Source organism: Furipterus horrens, unplaced genomic scaffold (genome assembly GCF_987537825.1).
Source record: "Furipterus horrens unplaced genomic scaffold, mFurHor1.1.pri manual_scaffold_5, whole genome shotgun sequence".
Lineage (NCBI taxonomy): Eukaryota > Metazoa > Chordata > Mammalia > Chiroptera > Furipteridae > Furipterus > Furipterus horrens.
Genome location: NW_028327175.1, coordinates 140,120,217 through 140,143,242, shown reverse-complemented (window position 1 = coordinate 140,143,242; position 23,026 = coordinate 140,120,217). Strand labels below are relative to the sequence as shown.

Genomic DNA, 23,026 nt, shown 5'->3' with positions numbered 1-23,026 from the left:
ATTTTTTACAGTTTACAATTTAAAAAACACTTCTTGTTTATCATCTCATTTAATCTTTTATGTGCTCACTTAAACCACATACAAGCATATAAAGATGTTTCCTGTAGACCAGTGATTAAGATGATAATATTAATATCAATTTTCATGGGTAGAAAATGAAGCCAAAGGAGGTTAAGGAACTTGCCCTGTGTCCTTTCGTCTAAACCATAGCTACCTGTAAAATCAGGACCTTTTCAATTTATGTGCCTAGTCTCCTTTAGTATTTGAAAGTTTATGTTACTAAGTTTTTGTAATGCATTTGCCCCAATTTAATTGCATATCTTTTTTTATGGTAGGACTTTTTTCTAACTTCTATAATCCTAACTTAGAATCATCTACATTCAGATTTGATGGAATATTCTTAGTTTCTGGATTTAAGTTTTCTGTTCATTTATGATCCTCAGAGATTTAATCTGACCTCCCAAAATAACAGTTGTGGTTCTATAATGTTTAAAATATCATAGCTCTGATGATTGCAGTAAATCCAGTTTTTTCTTATAGTCTGTACCTATTTTAGTTACAGTCTCTGTTCTTTCAGTATAAATGGAACTTGCTGCAGCCAACTGTTGACATCACAGTACAGAAAATGCAACTAGTTTTTTGCCTTTCAAAGGAGAAAAAAAAATTGTCTCTAGCATAATGTATTTAAAGCACTTTGAAATATTTAGCTAGTTGCACAGTCTTTCACAGACTAATCTTGTCCCCATACCTATGCTATTTATACCCACTTTTAGTACATTGACTTAATTTCTCTTTATTATTTTCCTGGCTTTCTCATTTAATACCACAGCTTTTGGTATTCTACCTGGCTGTCTTTGTAAGTGGCAGTCTTATGCATGTAGGAGGAACTAACTTCTTAACCACTTATGATATTCCATCTTCCAACTGGAGTTTTTGTCATTTGATCACATTCCAATTAACAATTTATTAATAAATTTGGTGCACTGCTACATAATTGTTTCTTGTGGCTAAGTCTCTACTCCCCAGTGTGATTTTAATTAGTAATCCTAGTGGACAGGGACCATGCCTTAGCACATCCTTTATAAAGATCCCTCCAAGAAGAAACTGAAGAAAGAATACACAGAATGCTTTAGAGTGTGTACAGTCATTCAGCTTTTCAGTCAGTATTTATTTGAATGTTTACTCTTTGCCATTTACCCTGGCTGGTTTGGCTCAGTGGATTGAGCATCGGCCTGCGAGCTAAGTGTCGCTGGTTCGATCTTCCAGTCAGGGCACATCAGAGAAGGAAAACTCTGACTCCAAAAAACCTCCGCTGCCTTGCAGCATACCTCTTCAGGGGAAAGGCTAAGGGAGTAAACCCCGACAGAAAATCCGGAGCCGGAGTCCCTAAGGCGGTTTGACGTTGTAGTCACCACCGGCAACTCCTGCGGCGCACCTGAAGCCAAGCTGTATTGACTCCGTCTTTCCCTTGGACCCTTCAGCTGCGAAGAGAGGGGGGGTCTGCTGCATGGGCAACAGCAGACCCTCCATATCACCCTGCCCAGGCTCTGTAGCTTCAGCTCCACTGGAGAGGACACTCCAGCGTCATCGCAAGATGTCGATTCAACACGGGAGGAGACAGATACCGTGTCACTCCCGAGTCGGACTGCACAACCATTCTCGGCGGTGCAGATAGACTCTTAAGAAGCTACACCATCGTCTCGAGAGACGGACGGCTGCCGACGACTCTTTGCCATCCACTCTGCTAGGGATGCACAGTCAAGTAATACATCCACTGTGCTTACACACTAGTAGAAGGTTCCGACCGGTAAATCAGATCATCCAAGACAGTGTGATGTGGGACTTGAGAGAATTAGTATGAGTTACTATGTATGTATATGGTGTATGTATGTAGAGTAAACTGTTAAGCAGCTTTGAGGTGTCTGTGAAGGTGGCCTTTGAGATTATCTGATGCCTGAAGGATAAATAAAAGTTGGCCAGATTAAACATGGGTGGAGAGAGGTGAGGGGATTGAGACAGGGTGCGCTCATTTGAAAGAAGACCCATCTCTAGCTAGAGGATAAAAAGGTTCATTATGGCTGCAGCATGGAGTCCAAGAGAAAAGCTGTAGAAATGACTGGGATCCAGAAGGGGTTTATGAAGTGTTTGGCTTTATCCTAAGAACAAGCTTTTTTTTAAAGCCAGGAAGGAACATGATCAAATTTGTACAAATTTGTAGTTATAAAGAGTCTTTGGCTGTGCTTTGGAGAATGTTTTGGCAGAGAGGAGCTGTAGGGAGACTGCTTAAGAGTTCACTGAAGTAATGGAAGATAGAGATGAGAGTGAGAGAGTGATCTAAACCAGGGTAGGTCAAGTGGAAGGATTCAAGAGACATTTAGCAGAGAGAGCCCCTTGAGAATTATTGATTGCAGGAGAGGGCTGCATTAAGAGAAAAAAGAGACCTGGTCAAGGGTGATTGGAAGTCCTCTGTTCCCCTCCTACTCCTCCATCATTTATTTTAGGCCATCACATTTTTTGAGCTGTTAATATCCATGGCCATAAAATAAATACATTTAGACCCAGTAGGACAGTTTAAATTTTAATATTCTAAAATCTTTGTAGGAAGATTTTGAGAATACAGAGGGTAGTTTTATGTTAGAGATATTCCGTGTTAAAAGATTAAATAGCATACTTCAGATATATAAAATAATTTACAATAATGAAAAAGTCATATTATTTAATATTTCAGGGATATGTAAAGATATAACACTTTTTAAAATGTTATTCAAATAAACAACAGTTAGCTGATGATATATTTATTAGATTAGGAAGAAATGTGAACCTTTTAATACAGAATTACCCATACATTGTCCTGCTTTAAGGGAAATAAAAATATAGTCATAAAATATAAAGCAACAAAAAACATTTGGTAGATATACAGATAGTTCCAAGAGTTCCAAGGATTATCAAGAGCCATTAATGGTTCCCTAGACGAATCTGAATCAATGATCAAATGAAACAAGTTACTGCTTTGGGATTATATTATGTTACTTTGATAGTAAATTACCAGGGTCCAATTCGCTCCTAAGTACCATCTAAGCAGTTATTTCCTGCCCCATCTGTATACATTCTTCTCTCCCTTTGTTCCTTTATTTTCTTTAAGTTAATTTTTTCTTACAGGAACTCCCTTAAACTCTTAAGAATTGAGAAGTTATCTTGAGAAGTGTAAATAATATGCAAGTGGCACCTTAGTTTTTACCAAAATCAGCTCTGTGATTATGAATTTGCCACTTCTCAGGATCTTGGTTTCTACATTTGTAAAATGAGAAAGCTGAAGTCGTCGTCGGCAGCCGTCCGTCTCGAGAGAGACGATGGTGTAGCTTCTTAAGAGTCCATCTGGACCGCCGAGAATGGCTGTGCAGTCCGACTCGGGAGTGACATGGTAGTATCTGTCTCCTCCCGTGTTGAATCGACATCTTGCGATGACGCTGAAGCTACAGAGCCTGGGCAGGGTAATATGGAGGGTCTGCTGTTGCCCATGCAGCACACCCCCCCTCTCTTCGCAGCTGAAGGGTCCAAGGGAAAGACGGAGTCGATACAGCTTGGCTTCAGGTGCGCCGCAGGAGTTGCCGGTGTTGACTACAACGTCAAACCGCCTTAGGGACTCCGGCTCCGGATTTTCTGTCGGGGTTTACTCCCTTAGCCTTTCCCCTGAAGAGGTATGCCGCAAGGCAGCGGAGGGAACCAAGGGACTAAAGAGTGGATTACTGCAAAGCTGTCCCAGGGGAGGAGGAGAGGCAACACAGTGACTGAAAGTCTTATGTTTAAAAGCTTAGAACCTGCACATAGGTCAGGAAACTTGCCCCTTCATAACATTCTCTCTTGCCTTTTCTTTTGATGTTATTATTTTTTTAACCAGATAGATGTTTGAGGTTTTAGCTTTATTTTTCTTTTTTTGTGTTTATGCATTTTATTTATTTTTGGAATGGGAAAGTCAGGGTGGTTGCTGAAGAGGGAAAAAGAGAAACCACGGAACATTTTTTACAATTCATGCTGCTTCTAGGGACACAAGGCACAGATTTCCTTACATAGTCTACCATTTTCATTTTCAGTTATGGCAACCTACCTCCACGTCTGTCTTTAGGTGCTGCTCTATAGCATCTTTGTGACCCTCTCCCTCTATTGCTGGTATAAGTCCTCCTGCTATCCATCCTCAAGTTCATTCCCTCAGTGCTAAATAGCCCCTTATAATGTTGATCAACAATCACATTTAAACCCCCTAGACTTCATTTAATGTTATTCTTTTAAAATATTTTTTAAATAGGTTCACATGCAAAATAGGAAAATACCAAGCTGTATAGTATATACTGTACAGTAATATCTTCCATTACATATTTTAAATACACTAGTAATAGGGTGACTTTTCACACTGACCTGTTTAGTCTCCAAGATGAAGGATCTGAAGAGTCATCTTTCAGCTATGAAGTCATTTGACCTGACTTGTTTTCCACTCTCATTGTGATTACTGTGACTTAATGAAGTTGACCCAACTTGGAAATGGGCATGTTGGCTTAAATAAAGACTCCCTTTGCCTTAAAAATGTGGTCATTGATATTAATAGCTGTTTCAGAAAATGTATTGCCCCAACTGTGATATTAAAGATGGTAATTTTTTAATGTTATGACCACTCGCCATTGTTTAATTATGAACTGGATATTTTAAAAAGCTCTTCTGGTCTACTTTTTGGTGTATTTTAAACTTGAAATGGATCTTTGAACCTGAATGGCTGCTGGATTAGCGGTTATTGGGTTCATTGGTTTGTCACTAGAGCCAACCTCACAGTCTCGTCGTCGGCAGCCGTCCGTCTCGAGAGACGATGGTGTAGCTTCTTAAGAGTCTATCTGCACCGCCGAGAATGGCTGTGCAGTCCGACTCGGGAGTGACACGGTATCTGTCTCCTCCCGTGTTGAATCGACATCTTTCGATGACGCTGGAGTGTCCTCTCCAGTGAAGCTGAAGCTACAGAGCCTGGGCAGGGTGATATGGAGGGTCTGCTGTTGCCCATGCAGCAGACCCCCCCTCTCTTCGCAGCTGAAGGGTCCAAGGGAAAGACGGAGTCAATACAGCTTGGCTTCAGGTGCGCCGCAGGAGTTGCCGGTGTTGACTACAACGTCAAACCGCCTTAGGGACTCCGACTCCGGATTTTCTGTTGGGGTTTACTCCCTTAGCCTTTCCCCTGAAGAGGTATGCCGCAAGGCAGCGGAGGTTTTTTGGAGTCAGAGTTTTCCTTCTCTAACCTCACAGTCTATCACTCTGGTAATAAGGAAGGTGACTCCAGTCAATTGGAGATAAAGCAAATAATTTTCACTATTCCCCCTGCCCCCCCCACACTGTCAACTCCCTAACCATCCCTGCTCTCACTTCTACAGAAGCAAAGATGATGCAATTGCAACACCTTTTCCTCTTTATAATACTACACAAGATTGAAAGCTGCCGTTTGCTGATTCCGTTTGGGGATGTTAGTTTTAACTTTTGTTTTATGGGTGGAGACCACACTGTTTTCCCTGCCACCCTGGGATTTACTGGCTTGCAGTCTTCTAAGAAGCAAAGAACCAGGTTTTCATTTATGTTTAGCAAAATAGTGGTTGTAGTAGACATTTGTTTTTGTAGAATACAGAATAGTATTAAATGACTTTGGCGAATCTTTTAAATGCTTTTGAATACACTTTTTGCAATGAATGGTCTTTTGCAGATCTCAAACAAAACAAAAAAAGATAATTTATTTTGTTTTGTTTTGACCCTCGCAAACAGTCATATTTACCTTTTCACTAAACAACCCACCCCAAAGTGCTCCAGCTTGTTTACATTTGTCAACAATCATGCTGTCGGTACCCGCCCCACAGTAACAAGTTCGCTAATGATTTTTAAGTAAGGTGCAAATCAAAGGATGTCTTCGTTTCCCTCTCAACCCGGTGGGACTGGCTTGGGGAAGATGCTAACCTAGTAGACTGTTTCCCAGGGTGACACATTTTCAACAGACTGTTAATTTTAAACCCGCCAGGAAAACTACACCAGACATTGTTATGAGGAAAACAACTGGGAGGGGTTGGTGATGGAGAGAATAAGAACCGATATAAAATTTGGCCAAAGCTGCGTGACGCACAGAAGCCGCAGCAGCAGGGCGGGCGGGGCGCCCGGCACCTGCGTGGAACGAGGACCGGCGGGCGTGGCCTGCGGGCGTGGCGCCGGGGGCGTGCCGGGGGCGTGCCCGAGGCGTGGCCAGCCAGTGGCGCCGGCGGTTGAAAGGGGGTGGAGTTGCCCTTGGAGGCGGCACCGGCCCTGCGCCCCGAGGCCCGTCGCGCCCTGTCGTGCCCGAGCCGAGTGGCCCCGCGGAGCCGGCGCGCTCCCGCCTGCAGGGGGAGGGCGGACGGGGCGCCGGCACCGGCCAGGCCGCGGCAGGCGCTGTTTCTCTTTCACTTTCCTTCCCTGTGAGGCCGGCGCGCTGGCGGGCGAGGAGCGGCAGCGGCGGCGGCGGCGGCGGCCGCGGGGTAGGTACCAGGCGGGCTTGAGAGTGGCGGAGGGGCCGGGACTCCGCCGCTGCTGCACTCCCAGTTCAAGTTTGGGCCCGGAGGGGGAACGGCAGCGGCGCCTCCAGGCACCTGCCGCGGCCCGCCCCGTCTGGAACCGGGAGAGTCCTTCTGGGCGGGGGTGGCCGGCCGGGGTTTGGGGGCTCTGGAGGTGCGGCCTCCCATCGGGGACAGAGAGCGCGGCGGGCTGCGCGTCCGCCCCAGGTTGCTGGGCCCGGCTGAGCGGCGGCGTCCGCCGGGCCGGGGCACCTGCGGAGCGGGCGGGGCGGACGTGTGCCTGGACCGCCCAGAGCGGTACTGCCGGGTCCCGCCGCTGGACGATGCGGAAAAGTTCCCTGCCGCCCCTGCGCTGTCACCGCGCGGACTTGTTTGCTTTCTGTTTTGGTGACAGTGCTCTGTGGCTTACTACATTAATACCGCCCCAGGTCCCGACCATGCGTTTCCTCTTTCAGAAGACTTTCTCTTACTCGGCGCTTCTTGGCAAACCTACCTGTGGGAAAGACAGGGCCCTTAATCCCAGTGTATAGAGGGGAAAGCGCGGACCCAGGCACGGATGTTAACTGGCTTGCTGAAGGTCATGCAACGCTGAGGACCGGAACCCAGACCCCAGTCTATTAATTACGCTCCCTTTCTGCTACGCGCTCCACATGATATTCCGAGCGGATGGGAGGATTACACGCAGAACCTATTCCTTGCACCTTCTTAATGGCCATGTGTGGATGGAATGATGCCTTTTACTTTTCCGGTTGCTTTATGTATGCTTATCTATGACAACAGCTAAGATAGGGAAAAAGTTCCTGTTGATAGAATTAAACTTAGGGAATCGACACCTTTTTTCACGTCGTGTTTTCTAAGGGGTTACATTTATTACAAGAAACCTTTAAAACTTTTTACATTTACAAAATAACCTTATGTACAAGTCAGCTATGTTAAAACGTGTCTTGAAAAAGGTTAATGACTTAGTTTTCCTGTGAGCTAGTTTTATGTATATTGTCTCATTTAATCCTCACCACTCTAGGACGCTGGTACTCTTATTTTCATTTTAAGGTTTAAAAAAAATCACCCTGAGACTTAGGATGAATAATATTGCCCATGTTATATATATATACATTAACTAAATTTGACCAGTTCCTGTTAGATATTTTTGCGATGTTTAATAGAAGGGATAAAGAGTGAATATAACTATAAATCAAAATACATAACAAGAGAGAAGTAAGGGTTAAAAACCATGGAGAGATTACACCGAGGATCATATTGGAGAAGGGTTTTGAAGAATAGGTAAGATCTAGACCAGCGATTTTCAACTTTTTTCATCTCATGGCACACATGAACTAATTACTAAAATACTGTGGCCACCAAAAAATATATTTTTTGCCAATCTGACAAAAAATAGGTGTAATTTTGATTCATCCACACTGGACTGCTATTGTGTTGGCTGTTGTCAGTTTTTTATTTGACAGTCTTAAGGGAAAAGAAGTCACTGCCCATGACTAAATAATCAGGTATTGCATGTTGTAAAAATTCTTGCAGCACCGGTTGAAAACCCCTGATCTAGGCTGAGGAGAGGGAGTTAGATAGAGGGCTTAGAGCCCTGCAGAGTGGACTGGGGGAGAGAGGCATCCTTTTATTTGGCCAGAGTGTTGAAGGGTATGTTAAGGTCAGCCTGTGGAGGGTCTTCTATAATAACAAGCTAAAAAATTTAAACGTTTTTCTATTTGTAAAGGGGAGACACTGACATTCTTTGTCATTCTTTCTTGACATTCTTTGCTAACCTAGAAGCAGGATATAAGATGAACTGAAGGTAGATGGATGGGTTGGCTGTGGATGGAAAGGAAAAGTCCATCAATTTGATTTGGCTACAGACTGAGTATGGGGTACAAAATGGAAATAGGGACCATTTTGATAGGAGCAATAAAGACGTCAGTTTTGAATCCTTTAACTTGTATCGCCAGGGACTCCTAATAGAGCAGTCAAGCAGATAGTTAAAATCATTACTGCAGAGGGAAAATTGTCAAAACTGGAGTTAATAGCCTTGGATGTTGTTGGTATAGAGATGATAGTTGAGGCTTCGGGACTGGATGAGTTTGTCATTATTCTGTTTGCAGACTTGCTCCCAATCCACTGAGCCACACTGGCCTGGGCTAGTTTGTCATTATTCTGAATTAAATTGTAGCAGGTTTACAAGTTAAGGGTAAAATGAGGGAAATGTTCTCTTCACCTGTTCACCCAATTTGGAACATGTAACACTTGCTGCTAATATAATGATATTAATATAGTAATGAGGAACCTAACACCATTTTTTTTCTCATCTTTTAAATTATTGTGGAAACAGGTATGGGAAAGCAGGACCACTCAAAGGAGTAATGACCAACAATTTCATGATAGATCTGGATGTTAGTTCTCATGCCTCAGGATATCCAGTTGGGAACTCCATACCAGCTCTTGGGATCAGACTTTCATCCACTTAATACTCTTTACCTGAACTACTGAAGCCAGTCCTAGTTAACTACGAATGGCTACCCAAAGGAAACACTTGGTGAAAGATTTCAATCCTTACATCACCTGCTATATCTGTAAAGGATATCTGATCAAGCCAACTACAGTGACAGAATGCCTTCATACCTGTAAGTAATCTTTTATGTCATGTACCCATCATAAGTTATGGGTTACATTTGCTCTTTTAAAATAACCACATTTTGTTTTCATCTTAGTTTTTAACTTTTAAAACAACGAGTATTCTAAGAATTAACTTTAAATATATTTTCAGGACTGAATTTATTTGTCATTGGGATACCAGTGGCATGGAATTATTCTTTTGTTAGTTAAATGATCATAGTTGACTTCTTTCTGATTTTTAAATGTTATAAAAAAATCATAAGCATATCATTGGTTATAGTTTTTTAAAAGTAAACTATTTTAGGATTTTTTATTTTTTAATAATTATACTGAAGGAATTAATCTGCTCAGAGGTTTTGTTAAAATATGCATGCTTTAATTCATTTTTTAAACTTTTGTTGAGGTATGGTTGACATACAAACAGCTGTACATATTTAACGTATACAACTTGATGAGTTTAGAGATAAGTTTACACTGGTGAAATCGTCACCACATCTATGCCATAAACATATTCATCACTTCCCAAAGTTCCCTCCAAGCCTCTTAATATTTTTGCGATAAGAACACAACATTAAGTAAACCCTCTTAGCAAATTTTACAATACAGTATTGTTACTCATAGGCACCATGCTGTACAACAGACCTCTAGGACTTATTCATCTTGTGTAACAAAAGCTTTGCACCCTTCAACTAATAACCAGCAGCCTCAGCATCACCTGGGAACTTGTTAGAAATGCAAATTATTAGGCCCTATGCCAGCATTACTGAATCAGAAATTCTGGGAGTGGGCCCAGCAATAAGTATTTAACAAACTCCCCAGGTGGAGAGCAGGATCACAGCTAGTGGAGGGGAGGAGATGGAGGGACTGAGCAAAAAGGAAAAAGGACTCATGGACATGGACAACAGTGTGGTGATTACTGAAGAGAGGGAGTATAAGGAGACTAAATGGTAATGGGAAAAAATGCAATAAGGATTTAAAACCAAAACAAGCTCTCCAGGTGATTCTGAAGCACACTCAAGTTTGAGAATCGTTGTTCTAAGATGATCGTATCTGTGGAATTCTTAACAAGTTTCTGTCTCACCTGCCTTATTGGTAGAGGAAGAGAAATTTTGATAGCCACTTATGCCAGGATTTTACATACTTTTGTGGTTCTGCCAATATAAATTTATTTTCTATTTCAATGAAAGTAATTCCAGTAAGTTCTAGTTTAATGCCTATCTTGTGCACAAAAGTAGATACTTTATATATGTACTAGATTTCATTTTAACTTTTCAGTAAATTTGGAGCAGTTTGGAGTGGATGTGGGAAGAAAGAGGATATAAAGTTACCTTCATTCTGTGGTTGTGGAAACCTAGAGTTCAGTAACTTGCCTGGTATCACATCTAATGAGTAGTGGACCTGTTTTCAACTCCAAAGCTCGTGCTCTAAGATAAAATGGTCTCTCTTTTTTTAATCCTGCCTTTCAGCTATACCCATCTGCATAATATACAACTAATTTTAAATGGGTGCAAAATACAATCACCTGGAAATGGTTAAAATGGTAAATTTTATGTTATATGTTTTCACCACAATTTAAAAAATAGAATCACCTAGGAAGCTGTTTAAACATACACATGCTTAGAACTCCACCCAGAGAGGTTTGGTGGGTGTTGTGGTGAGGCCTGAGCGGGTATATTTTGGAAGACCCCTCCAGGTGATGCTGGTGTATTCTCCTTTAGGTATTACGCGCCCATGCTGTTCAATTGGCAGTTAATTCTGAACTATATTGAAATACTAAGTCACTTTTGCCCTGTATCATTATTTAACTTGAACAATTACCAGTTAAATATTATCCAACAGATATTTATTGAATACTTACAGTGTGCCATGCACCATTCTAAGCATGGAGGATACAGTAATGAACAAAATAGTAAAAAAACAAAACAAAAATAACTCTGCTCTCAAGAAGTTTTAGGGGAAACTAATAATAAATATGTGCCACATTAATGATAAATGCTTGTAGATAGTAGAGGTGAGGTTATTTTGTATAGAGTGTCAAGGTTGGCTTCTTTTCTATGATGACCCAACAGAGACTTTAAGGGATTGAGCTCTGTGAAGATATAGAAAGAGCATTCTAGGCAGAGGGAAAATCAAGTACAGAGCCTTGAGGTAGGAGTGCCCTTGGCAAGTTCAAGGAAGAGCAAATCAGTTAAAAGACTACTGCTGCAGGTCAGCTGTAAGATTACAGGACCTTCACCTTGGGTAAAGAGGTATGAGATGGAGGTGGGGAGGAGCGATTGGACAAATTGGTTTTTTTTTCCTACCTATTTAATATGGATTTTATATCTGTTCTTCTCAAAGAAAAAGTATTTGGGGCATAATGAAACCCCAATTTAAATGTTACTGTTTCAGAGGAAAATCAAAAGATTCTAGAAGTATAAATACTCAGTTTATAAGCAAGGGTTCTGTTTATGTTTGCAACAGCAATTTAAGGTATAAAGGGATAAGTGACAGTTTAACCGCACAAATCATTCTAGCCTGAAAAAGCCCTTGGAAGTCATCAAACCCCTTTACTTAGAGATGAAAATGGCAGAAATATGATTAAAAGACAGTAGTAAATCACAAATATTGCCTTTTCTCATCAACAGAGAACACAGAACAGAATAAATAATGGAGTCAAGTACTCAACCCAGTGTCTGAGGAGACCTGAGGATTCTGGAGTGCTAGTCTTCAAGCACTTTCCAGTCCTTGGATTTCTATGTATTTTTTGTTTGTAGTTATATTAGTGCTTATAATAAGGCAAAAATTATCCCTCTTGGCAGAATATTCTCTTATTTAGATTGATAAAATAAATAATACCACAAAGCAGTGTTCCTCAGTCATTGGCTGGATTTACCTGGTTTTCCTATGTATAATGTGGGACAGATATAGTGGCATTGTGATTTGGGAGCAGTATAAAATAGAAAGTAAGATGGCCAAATGGGACAGGAGGAAAATGAGAGGTGTTAAGTGACATCGTGATACCTCATAATATTTTCAGCCTTGACTTAGTCATATAAAAAGAATATCTTATTAAGATTGTAGAAAGGCTATGTAAGTTTATGATACTATAAGTAAAGAATGACTCCTATGAAAATTAATTATAAAGATTTTGGTCTTACTGTTCCAGTTTGAAATGTATAAATGGAATTTTATTATTGGTGAGCAAAACCAGATATGGAATCTTCCCTTCAGGACTTCCTTTTCAAGTAAAGAAAAACAGAGTTATCAAATTAAGAAATGTATAAAATAAAATTGGATGTTGATAAGTGTGATGAAAATAATGAAACAGAATGATAAAATAACAGATATGTGTCAGGATATGGCAGCAGGATGAAATGCAAGAGAAGGAAACAAAGTGTTTTCTGAAATTCCTAAAGCCACAGGTCCTAGGCCTTCTCAGGCAGGGACACTAATTTTGGGGTCTGGCTGCAGTAGAGGTGCTTTGGGGTGGGAAGTAGGGATCATGAGTGGCTCTCCCTACTTTGATATGGATAAATGAACTTGCTTTGCTCTTCTTTCAAAATACCTGCAAAGGCAATTCAACTCTTTTTCTGATCAAATCAGAGAGGTTGTTGCTCTCCCATTCTTCCATTGAGAGATTCTGGAGCTAACACTGACTGGCTGCCCTGTATACGTAGAAAGAAGGGCCAAAAGGAGCAGTGGGATGGCTGACTGCAGCAGCTCTTGATATGCTCAGCAGCCCAGCTCACTGGAAGGAGGAGAAATGGGGCAAGCCAGTCTGAACGAAGTGGAGGCAGAGAGGGCAGGGCAGGCTACATCCTGGGCTCCTGGCAAGGAGTTGGGAGAGAAAATTTACAAAAGCCTACTAACACCACTTCCCTTCAGCAGGCCAGAGACATTCTGTAAAAAGATAAACTTTTTAAATGAGATAAAAATTTAAAACATAAATGAGTTTTTAGTTTTAAGTAATCACTTAACACTAGGGGAACCAAATCTATATCAACTATGGTTAAAAGTCTGTGAGATAATTTTAGTAATTCAACAAACTTAAGGAAATAAACATTCACACAAATAATTATTAAATTTTAAAAAATAAATAATTAGATGTCAGGCACTTTGCTAGCCACTAGGATAGTTTAATAAAAAGATAAATTTGGAACTTAACACTATCAAGCAAAACAACTCATAAGACAAGAAGACATTTCTACACATGTATTTGGATCCATGTTTTTCTCTTCTTTGTGAACTCATCTGCTCTGAGACAACTACCTATGCTGATCTCTCCCCAGTCTTTATTTCTGAAATAGTCCTGTCCTCTGAGCCTCAGAATCCCACTAGATGTCCATTCAGATGTCCTGAAGCTGCCTGGAACTCAACATATCTAAAAGTGAATGAACAGGATTCCAGCACTCCATTGTCCAAACAGGAAATATGCTGTACACTTGACTCGCTTTACCCTCACTACCAAAACAGCGACAGAGTCCTGCCTGGTCCCTCTCTGAATGTCTCTTAAATCTGTCACTTCACTTCCTTCCCCAGTGACTTGTTTGTTCAGGCCCTCATAACTTCTCACCAAAGTCACTGCAGCCTACTCCTAACCAGTGTCATAGTAGTGATTATTTAAACGTCTTACTGTCTTCATCACTCTTAGCTGGCCCGAAATTTCACAAAGATACCCTGAGGATAAATTAAAGTTATTTAGGTGTGACCAAATTCTGTCCCACCATCCAACTCACACTTGCAAATAATTGGTTCAGCAGCTTGCTCTGCATTGAATGCACTTCTCCTGTATGCCTGGTTAATAGTAACCCTTTCTTCAAAAATCATCTCCTCTAGATATGCCACCCACCTGCTACCACAGACAGACTTGGGTTGAGTGTATTCTTAGTACCTGTTACTTGAGTGCTCAATAAAAGCTTAAATGAATAAATAGTCAGTTGATTATTTTATTGTCTGTTTTTCCTTCCAGAGATTCAAATGCAAAGATAGGTAGCTTAAAAGGCATGTAGGCAGTGTTGTTTAGCGCCTAACGAAATTTTGAAGAACTGTCTTCTGAAGTATATAGATGGGAGTCTTGTGGATCCTAGGTAAGGTGAGGGAGAGATGCTGGCTTGGGGACTAGAGATCAGTGGCTGTAGATTAAGGGGTGCTCTGTCTCTTGCACCAGGATCCTGAAAAACGTTTTGAGGTTACTTAGAGTGTATTTGTTGGTGGCTCTATAGGTTGTTGACTTAAAATGGAAGACTCTTCGCTTAAACTGAGAACAAAGGAGCTTTGTTTCAGCAGTTAAAATGTGAAGAATACAGTGTGTTGGTTCTTAAGTCTCTTGTGGTTAGCGTCTGCTTTAAGAACCTAATGATTCTTTCCTCAGAAAAAAAGGAAAGGTTTAGACACAGAATTCTGTGGCACAAGACAGGATTTCTTCTTTTTTGCCCTTTCAGAGATTATGGCATTAATCCCCTAAGAATGAATTCTTTGGAAAAACACATTGTTGTTCTTAGTTTTTAACTTACACAAAGAACAAGGGTTAATTGATAATTAAGTATAGTTGATGTGACAGTTAAGGGACTTGGTGGTTTTATGTGGTAATAGGAAGAATGAAGGAGTAACTTAATCCTAAAATGGTAAAATTTAAGTACTACCAGCCATTCATTTTTTTTAACAAGTATTTAAGTTAGAGAACATTTGATACATTGATACTCAATGTTTAAAAATCTTATGCCACATATACTTGCTATTCAAGGTACATTCACCAAACTAGCAGCATCCATCAGCAGCATCACCTGGGAACCTGTTAGACGGGCCTATCTGTGGGCCTTACTGTAGACTGAATCAGAATCTCTGGGGAGGCCAGAAATCTGTAGTGACAAGCACTTTGGGTGATTCTGTGGTGCGCTAAAGTTTGAGAAACATTGCTCTGGACCACACATTTATAATACTACCATCTCTTGAAACAGGCAGTTTGAACTTTTAATCATGTAGTAATTAAATGCTAATGAAAGAGTAAACTAATATCTGTCATTTATTGGATGTCATATCTGAGGTTGTGAGCTTTACATCCATTGTCTTAATCTTCCCAAAGATCCTTCTAGTTAGGTGGTATTATTTAATCATTCAGCAAATGTTTATTAGCACTTACCTTTTGCCAGTTTTTATTCTAGCCATTGGAAACACAACAATAAACTAGACAGGCATAGTCTGTGCCCTCCTAGAATTTATATTCTAGTAGGAGAGACAGACAATACACAAGTAAACAATTAATTTCAGTTGCTGTGTGTATTAATACTATGAGGAAAAATAAAACAGAGGAAGGGTTTTCTTGAGAGTTACTATTTGATCAGAGACCAAAATAACAGGAAGGAGCAAGCTATGAGAAGGTTTGAGGGCAGACTATTTCAGATTCATACTCCAGTGTTTTCCATAGAGACTCTGAGAGGTTAAGAAACATAGCTAATGGGTGCTAGACCTGGGTTTTGAATCCTGGATAGCTGACTCAGACACATCTTCATATTAAATTGTCATTTCCCCAATTTTTATACTTTCTGCTTGGCTATATTTTCTAAAATTGCTTTAACAACATGTGAATTTAAAATATATATATATAATGAGCCTCTTTATGTTTTCATGACTGTATACCTGCATACACACACACACACACACACAGGCATTATTTGAATTTATTATTGATCCTGAATAAATAGCCATATAATGAAGAAAATATATAAATTGAACTTTCTAATAATGTACTGTTTATAAAATTGGGCTTTTAGAGTCAACACTTGTTTTTAGAATAAAAATTAGAGGTCTATCAAAGTTTTTGATTCCATCAAAAAACTGTTAGAACTAATTAATTAAGTAAACTTGCAGGATACAAAATCAGTACGCAATAATCTATTGTGTTTCTGTATACTAACAACAAACTATCAGAAAGAGAAATGAAGAAAACAACCCCATTTGCAATGGTATCAAAAAGAATAAAAATATCTAGTAATAACTTTAACAAGGTGGTGATAGACCTGTATATTGAAAACTGTAAGACATTAATGAAAGAATTGTAGAAGGTACAAATAAATGGAAAGATAGTCCATGGTCATGGATTAGGTGACTTAGTATCCTTAAAATGCCCATACTACCCAAAGCTATACACAAATTCAGTGCAATCCCTATCAAAATACCAATGGCATTTTTTACAAAAAATAGAACAAACAATACTAAAATTTGTATGGAATTATAAAAGATGCCAAATAGCCAACGTACTTTTGAGGAAAATAGCTGGAAGCATCATGCTTCCTGATTTCAAAGTATATTACAAATCTATGGTAATTAAAACAGTGTGATATTGTCATAAAAACAGACACAGATATCAATGTAACAGAATAGAGAACCCAGAAATAAACACACATATATGCTTAATTTACAGCAAAGGAGCCAAGAATAGAAAATTGGCAAAGGACAATCTCTTCAATAAGTGGTGGGAAAATTGGACAACCACAACAAAAGAATGAACCTGGACCACTATCTTATACCATAAACAAAAAACAAACTCAAAATGGATTAAAGACTTGAAAGTAAGCTCTGGCTAGTGTGGCTCAGTTGGTTGGAGCATTATCCTGTAGACCGAAAGGTCTTGGATTCGATTCCCATTCAGGGCACATACCCAGGTTGCAGGTTTGATCCCCGGTCAGGGCACATTGGAGAAGGCAGCCAATCAAATTATCTCTCTCTGTCTCTCTCCTCCAATCCCTCTTTCCCCCTCTCCTCCTCTCCTTCTGTTCCTCTCTCTAAAAGCATTGAAAAAATATCCTCCGGTGAGGATTTAAAAAAAAGACTTGAGAATAAAACATGCCTGAACCCATAAAACTCCTAGAATAAAACATAGGTGGTAAGCTCCTTGACATAGGTCTTGACGATGACTTTCTGGCTCTAACACCAAAAGCAGAAATAAATAAGTAGTACTGCTGTATATCAAAACTAAAAAGCTTCTGTACAGCACAGAAAACTATCAATAAAATGAAAAGGCAACCTACTGAATGGGAGAAAATAATTAACAAATCATATATCTGGTAAGTGGCTAATATCCAAAATATAGAAAACTCATACAATTCCATAGCAAAAGAACAATCTGATTAAAAAATGGGCAGAGGATTTGAATAGACATTTTCCAAAGAAGCCATACAGATGGTGAACAGTTACATGAAAAAGTGCTCAACATCACCAATCATGAAGGAAATGCAAATCAAAACTAGAAGCAGTATCACCTCACACCTATTAGAATGGCTATTATCAAACACAAGAAGTATCATGTTGGTGAGAATGTGGAGAAAAGGGAGCCCTTGTGCACTGTTAGTGAGACTATAAATTGCTGCAGCTACTATGGAAAACAGTATGGAGGTCCCTCAGTATATTAAAAATTGAACTACCATATGATCCAGCAATTTTACTTCTGGATATTTATTGGAAGAAAACAAAACACTAACTTGAAAAGATATGTGAACCCCCATGTTTATTGCAGCATTATTTTCAATAGGCAAGGTAAAGAAACAACCTAAGTATCCATCGATGGATGTATAGAGAAAGTATGGTATACACATAAACACACAGTAATATCATTCACTCATAAGGAAAAATAAAATCTTGCCATTTATGACAACATGAATGGGCATTATGCTAAGTGATATAAGTTAGAGAAAAACAAATACCAGATGATTATGATCTCTCATAGGTGGAATCTAAAAAAAGATTTTACAATCCCACACTGGTAGATTCAGAGGCAGGGGAGAAACAGCTGAGATGTTTTTGTTTTTTGGGTTTTTTGTTTGTTTTAGTTTAAATTGTTTATCTTTTTTGAAGAAAAAAATCAAAAGCTTAAGTTATATTAAAGCCTCAGTGGGTACAAATATATTGTTTTAGGGTTCTACTCAAAAGGAGTTTGCTGATATCCTGAAGTTACATATTTAAGACAGTATTTTGACAGACACTAGTTATTCATGAAAGTGATTATAGTGCTCATTTTGATGATTCTTTTTATTTATTTATTTATTTTACTTTTTAAGTATATTTTATTGATTATGTTGTTCCAGTAGTCCCAATTTTTTTCCCCTTTGCTTCCTTCGGCCCAATACCCCACTTCTTTCTAGCAGTCCCACCTGCCTTACTTAGTTCATGTCCATGAGTCATGCATATAAGTTCTTTGGATTCACCCTTTCCTATATTATTCTTAACTTCCCCCTGTGTATTTTGTACCTACCAATTATGCTTCTTAATCCCTGCACCATTTCCCCATTTCTCCCTCTTCCCCCTCCCAGCTGATAACCCTCCAAATGATCCCCATTCCTATGATTCTGTTGCTATTCTGGTTTGCTTAGTTGGATTTCATTTTTATTTTTTAGATTCAGTTGTTGATAGTTGTGAGTTTGTTGTCATTTTAGTGTTCATAGTTTTGATCTTCTTTTTCTTAAGTAAGTCCCTTTAACATTTTATATAATAATGGCTTAGTGATGATGAACTCCTTTAGCTTTACCTTGTCTGGGAAGCACTTTATCTGCGCTTCCATTCTAAATGATAGCTTTGCTGGATAGAGTAATCCTGGTTGTAGGTCCTTGTTTTTCATCCCATTGAATACTTCTTGCCAGTCCCTTCTTGTCTGCAAAGTTTCTTTTGAGAAATCAGGTGATAGTCTTAAAGGCACCCCTTTGCAGGTAATTCTCTGCTTTTCTCTTGCTGCTTTTAAGATTCTTTATCTTTAACTTTTGGTATTTTAATTACGATGTATCTTGGTGTGGTCCTTTTTGGGTGTAGCTTGTTTTGGACTCTTTGCTTCCTGGACTTGTATATCTGTTTCCTTTGCCAAATTTGGGCAGTTTTCCTTCATTATTTTTTCACATAAGCTTTCAATTTCTTGCTTTTCCTTTTCTCCTTCTGGCACCCCTATGATTCGGATGTTGGCATATTTGCAATTGTCCCAGAGGTTCCTAAGCCTCTCCTCATTTTTTTCACTTATTGTTTCCTCATTCTGTACTGGTTGACTGTTTTTTTCTTCCTTATGTTCCAAATCATTGATTTGAACCCTGGTTTCCTTCCCTTCACCATTAGTTTTGTATGGATTTTCCTTCATTTCATTTAGCATAGCCTTCACTTCTTCCCTTATGTGTTTGCCATACTCAAGCATATCTGTCAAGCCTGTGAACATCTTTATCACCTGTGTTTTGAACTCGGGTGTTTCTTAGGTTGGCTATCTCCTCGTGGGTTAGGTTGGCTATCTCCTTATTACTTAGTTCTTCTACTGGAACCTTGATCCGTTCCCTCTTTAGGGCCATACCTCTCTGTCTGCTCATCTTGACAGGCTCTTGTATTTGTTTGCCTCTGTGTCTTAGGTAGAGCTGTTGCACCTGTTATGTGGTAAGGGGCAGAGCCTTAGGTATTCATCAGTACAGGCGATTCATTTCACCATGTTACGTCACTCTATGTGGGGAAGGATTCTGAGAGGGAACAATGTTGCCTGCTCAGCACTCGCCCCTTTTCCAGGCACTTCTCCCACTTCTGTATGGGACTGGCACCTCTCTAGCTGCTGCCCTGGCCGTCGTTCCCAGAGTGGGTGGGTCTGTGGACATTCTAGGACCGTGGGAGCCCTTTAAACAAGCGGACTATGCTGAGAGACGGGCAGTTTCTGCCTCTACCCCAACCCCCACTGGTGTGCACAGTCAGAAGCAATGAGGCTTTATTTTCCCCAGTGTTGGAACCGTGAGCTGTGCGGTCTGATCTGGTGCTGCGAGTGCTCCCCAGGTGTCCTTCACGACTTTTTAAAACGTGTGACTGTGCTTTCTGCCAGCCTGCTGCCACCGCTGCTGCCAACACACTGCATCCTCTATGCCCCGGCTCTGCCCCTTCTATCTGTCTGGATGAGTATTTCTTCTTTATATCTTTGTTTGTTGGACTTCCATGCAGCTTGATTTTCTGGACCTTCTAGTTATCCTCAGTTTTGAGGTAGTTGTATTCCTTCTTAGTTGTGGAGGGAGATACAGCATGTCTGTCTAGGCCTCCATCTTGGCCAGAAGTCTGATGATTCTTTTTAAATAGGGAAGAGTGATTATAGGTCTTAAACAATCTAGGTGTCATCTATTATTAGGAATAATGTTAAAGAATTATATGAGATGTATGGTTCTTTTAACTTTTGAAACTATGTATTAAATAGTGAGTGTTGAAACAGTTGACAGTATCATAGTGGACACTAAAAGACAGAACTGGGGACAACAGATAAAAAAGGAATTGCCTTTCATATTGGCTTTTGAGAATAAATTATTTCTAGGTCAGAATGAGTTGGAACTGATATTAATGATGGATTGAAAGAAAATATGTAACTTAAAATGCATATTTAGAATTAGAAATCATGATTACCATGCAGGTATGTTTAAGAGTGTAACAGAAAGGTTAAATGTAAACATTAGAATAAGTACATTCTAGCCTGTACAAAAGACAAAAGATAATTTTATTACGATACTTTAAAGACTTTTCATAACTATTGATGCTTAGTAACACTGGTTTTTACCAGATTACTATAGTGTATCAAAAATTTAAATACCAGTGAACAAAAGCTATGTTCCTTCAGAAGCTCAACCACTCCCACTTCTTTACCCAGTTAACAGAAAATAATTATTGCATTTTAGGAAACTAAAATAGATTTTAGTTTACATTGAATTAACTCATTTTAATTGTCAAGAAAATTACTGGTAAACTCAGATTCTGTTTCTGTGCTGTATTTGAAAACTTAGGCTGATTTCTGACTTGACTAAAATAGTACACTTGTAGGTCCTAGAATTTGGCTCCCTTTACTGTTCCTAACCCCTGTGTCCTAATTTAGTTTGCATATATTCACTGAGCACCTGCTTCTCCAGGTACTATTCTGGGCACTTGGAATATGTTAGGCAACATAGTAGGCAATAAGTAATAGGATTGGTACAGAAAATGTAATATGAGTGGTATAGAAAAAGGGAGAGCCAAGCTGGGTAAGGGTAATAGGGCAGTCAGTGGGAAGGTGTTACAATTTAAAATGAGCCTGTGTTCAGGGTAGACGTAATTAAGAAAGTACAGTTTGACCAGACTAAAGGAGGTAAAGAGCTAGCCAGTTACATATCTGACGGAGAAGTATTTCGGTACAAGGAATAGCAAGAGCCAAGGGTCTAAGGCAGGCATGTGCCCGACACATTGAGAAATGGTCAGGGGGCCAGTGTGTCTGGACAGCAGTGAGCAAAGGAGAGTTCAGAGAGGTGATGGTGGTGGATGTGGGCCTCAGGCACAGTGTGCAGTTCTCACAGGGCCATTGTAGGGACCTGGCTTTTCCCCTAGAAAGAAATGACTCATTTCAGGCAGGATTTTGATAAATGACATTACCTGATTTATGTTTGAAAGCATCACTCAGACTACTGTTGAAAACAGCTGTTAAGAGGCATAAGTTGCATAAGTCTAGGCAAGAGGTGGTGAGGTTTGCAGCAAGGTGGTGGTGGTAAAAGTGTCAGATTCCAGTTATATTTTGAAGGTAGAGCCAAATTTGCTAATGAACTGTGGTGGTGGGGGGGTGGGGGGTCAGTCACAAAAGAAAAAGGAGTCAAAGCGTTAAGCCAGTCTTTTAAAAAATTATTTTTAAATTTTATTGTTTATGCTATTACAATTGTCCCTACTTTTAACCCCTTTGCTCCCTTCCACGCAGCTATGGAGTTAAGTCAGTCTCAAAGGATATTTTAAGATTTTGGTCTGAGAAACTTGAGGGTAAAGATGTCATCAGATCATATAAAAAAGGTTGAGAGTGGAAGATCAGGCGGCTGTTTTTGAGACATCCAAATGGAGATGTCCAGTTGGGAGTTGGACATGTGAGTCTGGAGATTATCAGCATATATATCATATCTAAACAATGAGAGTACCTCAGGAAGTGTAGATAGAGAAGAGAAGAGGACCAAAAGACTAAGGTGGGTGAGAGGGAAGAATGCTGAAGCGGTGTTTTTAGGTCATTGGGAAGGGATCAAGGGCACAGAGCAGAGATTGCTTTAGATAGGCACATGAAAGTTCTTAAAACAAGCAAGAGCACTAAGTATAAATACTAGTAATGTGGTATGAATTCTGTTTCAGTCTTTTTACTTTTGTTTTCAGCGAAACAGAAAGCGAGGTCAACAGTGGAGAGTGAGAGTCGGGGCGGGATATGACGAGGATTTGAGGAGGAGAAGGTATAAAGTACTGACAAAGATCATAATGGGCTTGTGGTGTTGAGTATGATCGTCTAGCAGATGAAGGATGCACTTTAGGTTCATAGTCATGAATTTAAGGTGAGAGACCTGTCAGTATGGTGCATATTTTTCTCCCATAGCTGTAATCTTGTATAAGCAAGAGTATGTTGGATTTAGCCAGGAATAATAGTTTAACTGAGCAAGTATGATGAAGAGGTAGACAAGTTGGAGTAAAGAACAAAGTTTTCAAGAGTATGTGTGAGGAAGTGATTACTCTGACCACAGAATTTATATTAATCAGGAGGGGTATGAGAGCATTGCTGCACTCACCAAGCTCCCAAGCTCTACCCTAACCTGGGATTCCACTTGACTCCATAAGCCTGTCTATGGAAGTACAACCTTCCTGGACACTTTGGTTTCCTGGCCTGTTTGATGCAAGATCCTTCTGCTTTGTTGCCTGCTTCTCTGTCAGGACAAAACAATAAAGCATTCTTCTTAGTAGAAAGTAATGCTGTCCTTAGTGTTCTTCATGAAATTGCAACTCATGTAGGCCTTTGAAAGAAATGTGCCATTTATAACATAAGAAAAAGGTGTTTATTAGTTCCTTATATAAGTAAAACCAGGAAATACTGTTTCATGGAAGCAAAT

General features: G+C 39.8%; 1 protein-coding gene across 1 annotated transcript in view; it reads left to right on the top strand.

Annotated features, from left to right (window-relative positions):
- PCGF5 (polycomb group ring finger 5) overlaps positions 1 to 23,026 on the top strand; it is a 114,525-nt gene that overhangs the window by 45,074 nt on the left and 46,425 nt on the right. Inside the window, exon 2 of the mRNA XM_090277980.1 lies at positions 8,899 to 9,190. Within this exon, the coding sequence (XP_090134106.1) occupies positions 9,079 to 9,190 (112 nt within the window). The 5' untranslated portion in view covers positions 8,899 to 9,078. The remainder of the gene's footprint in view (positions 1 to 8,898; positions 9,191 to 23,026) is intronic.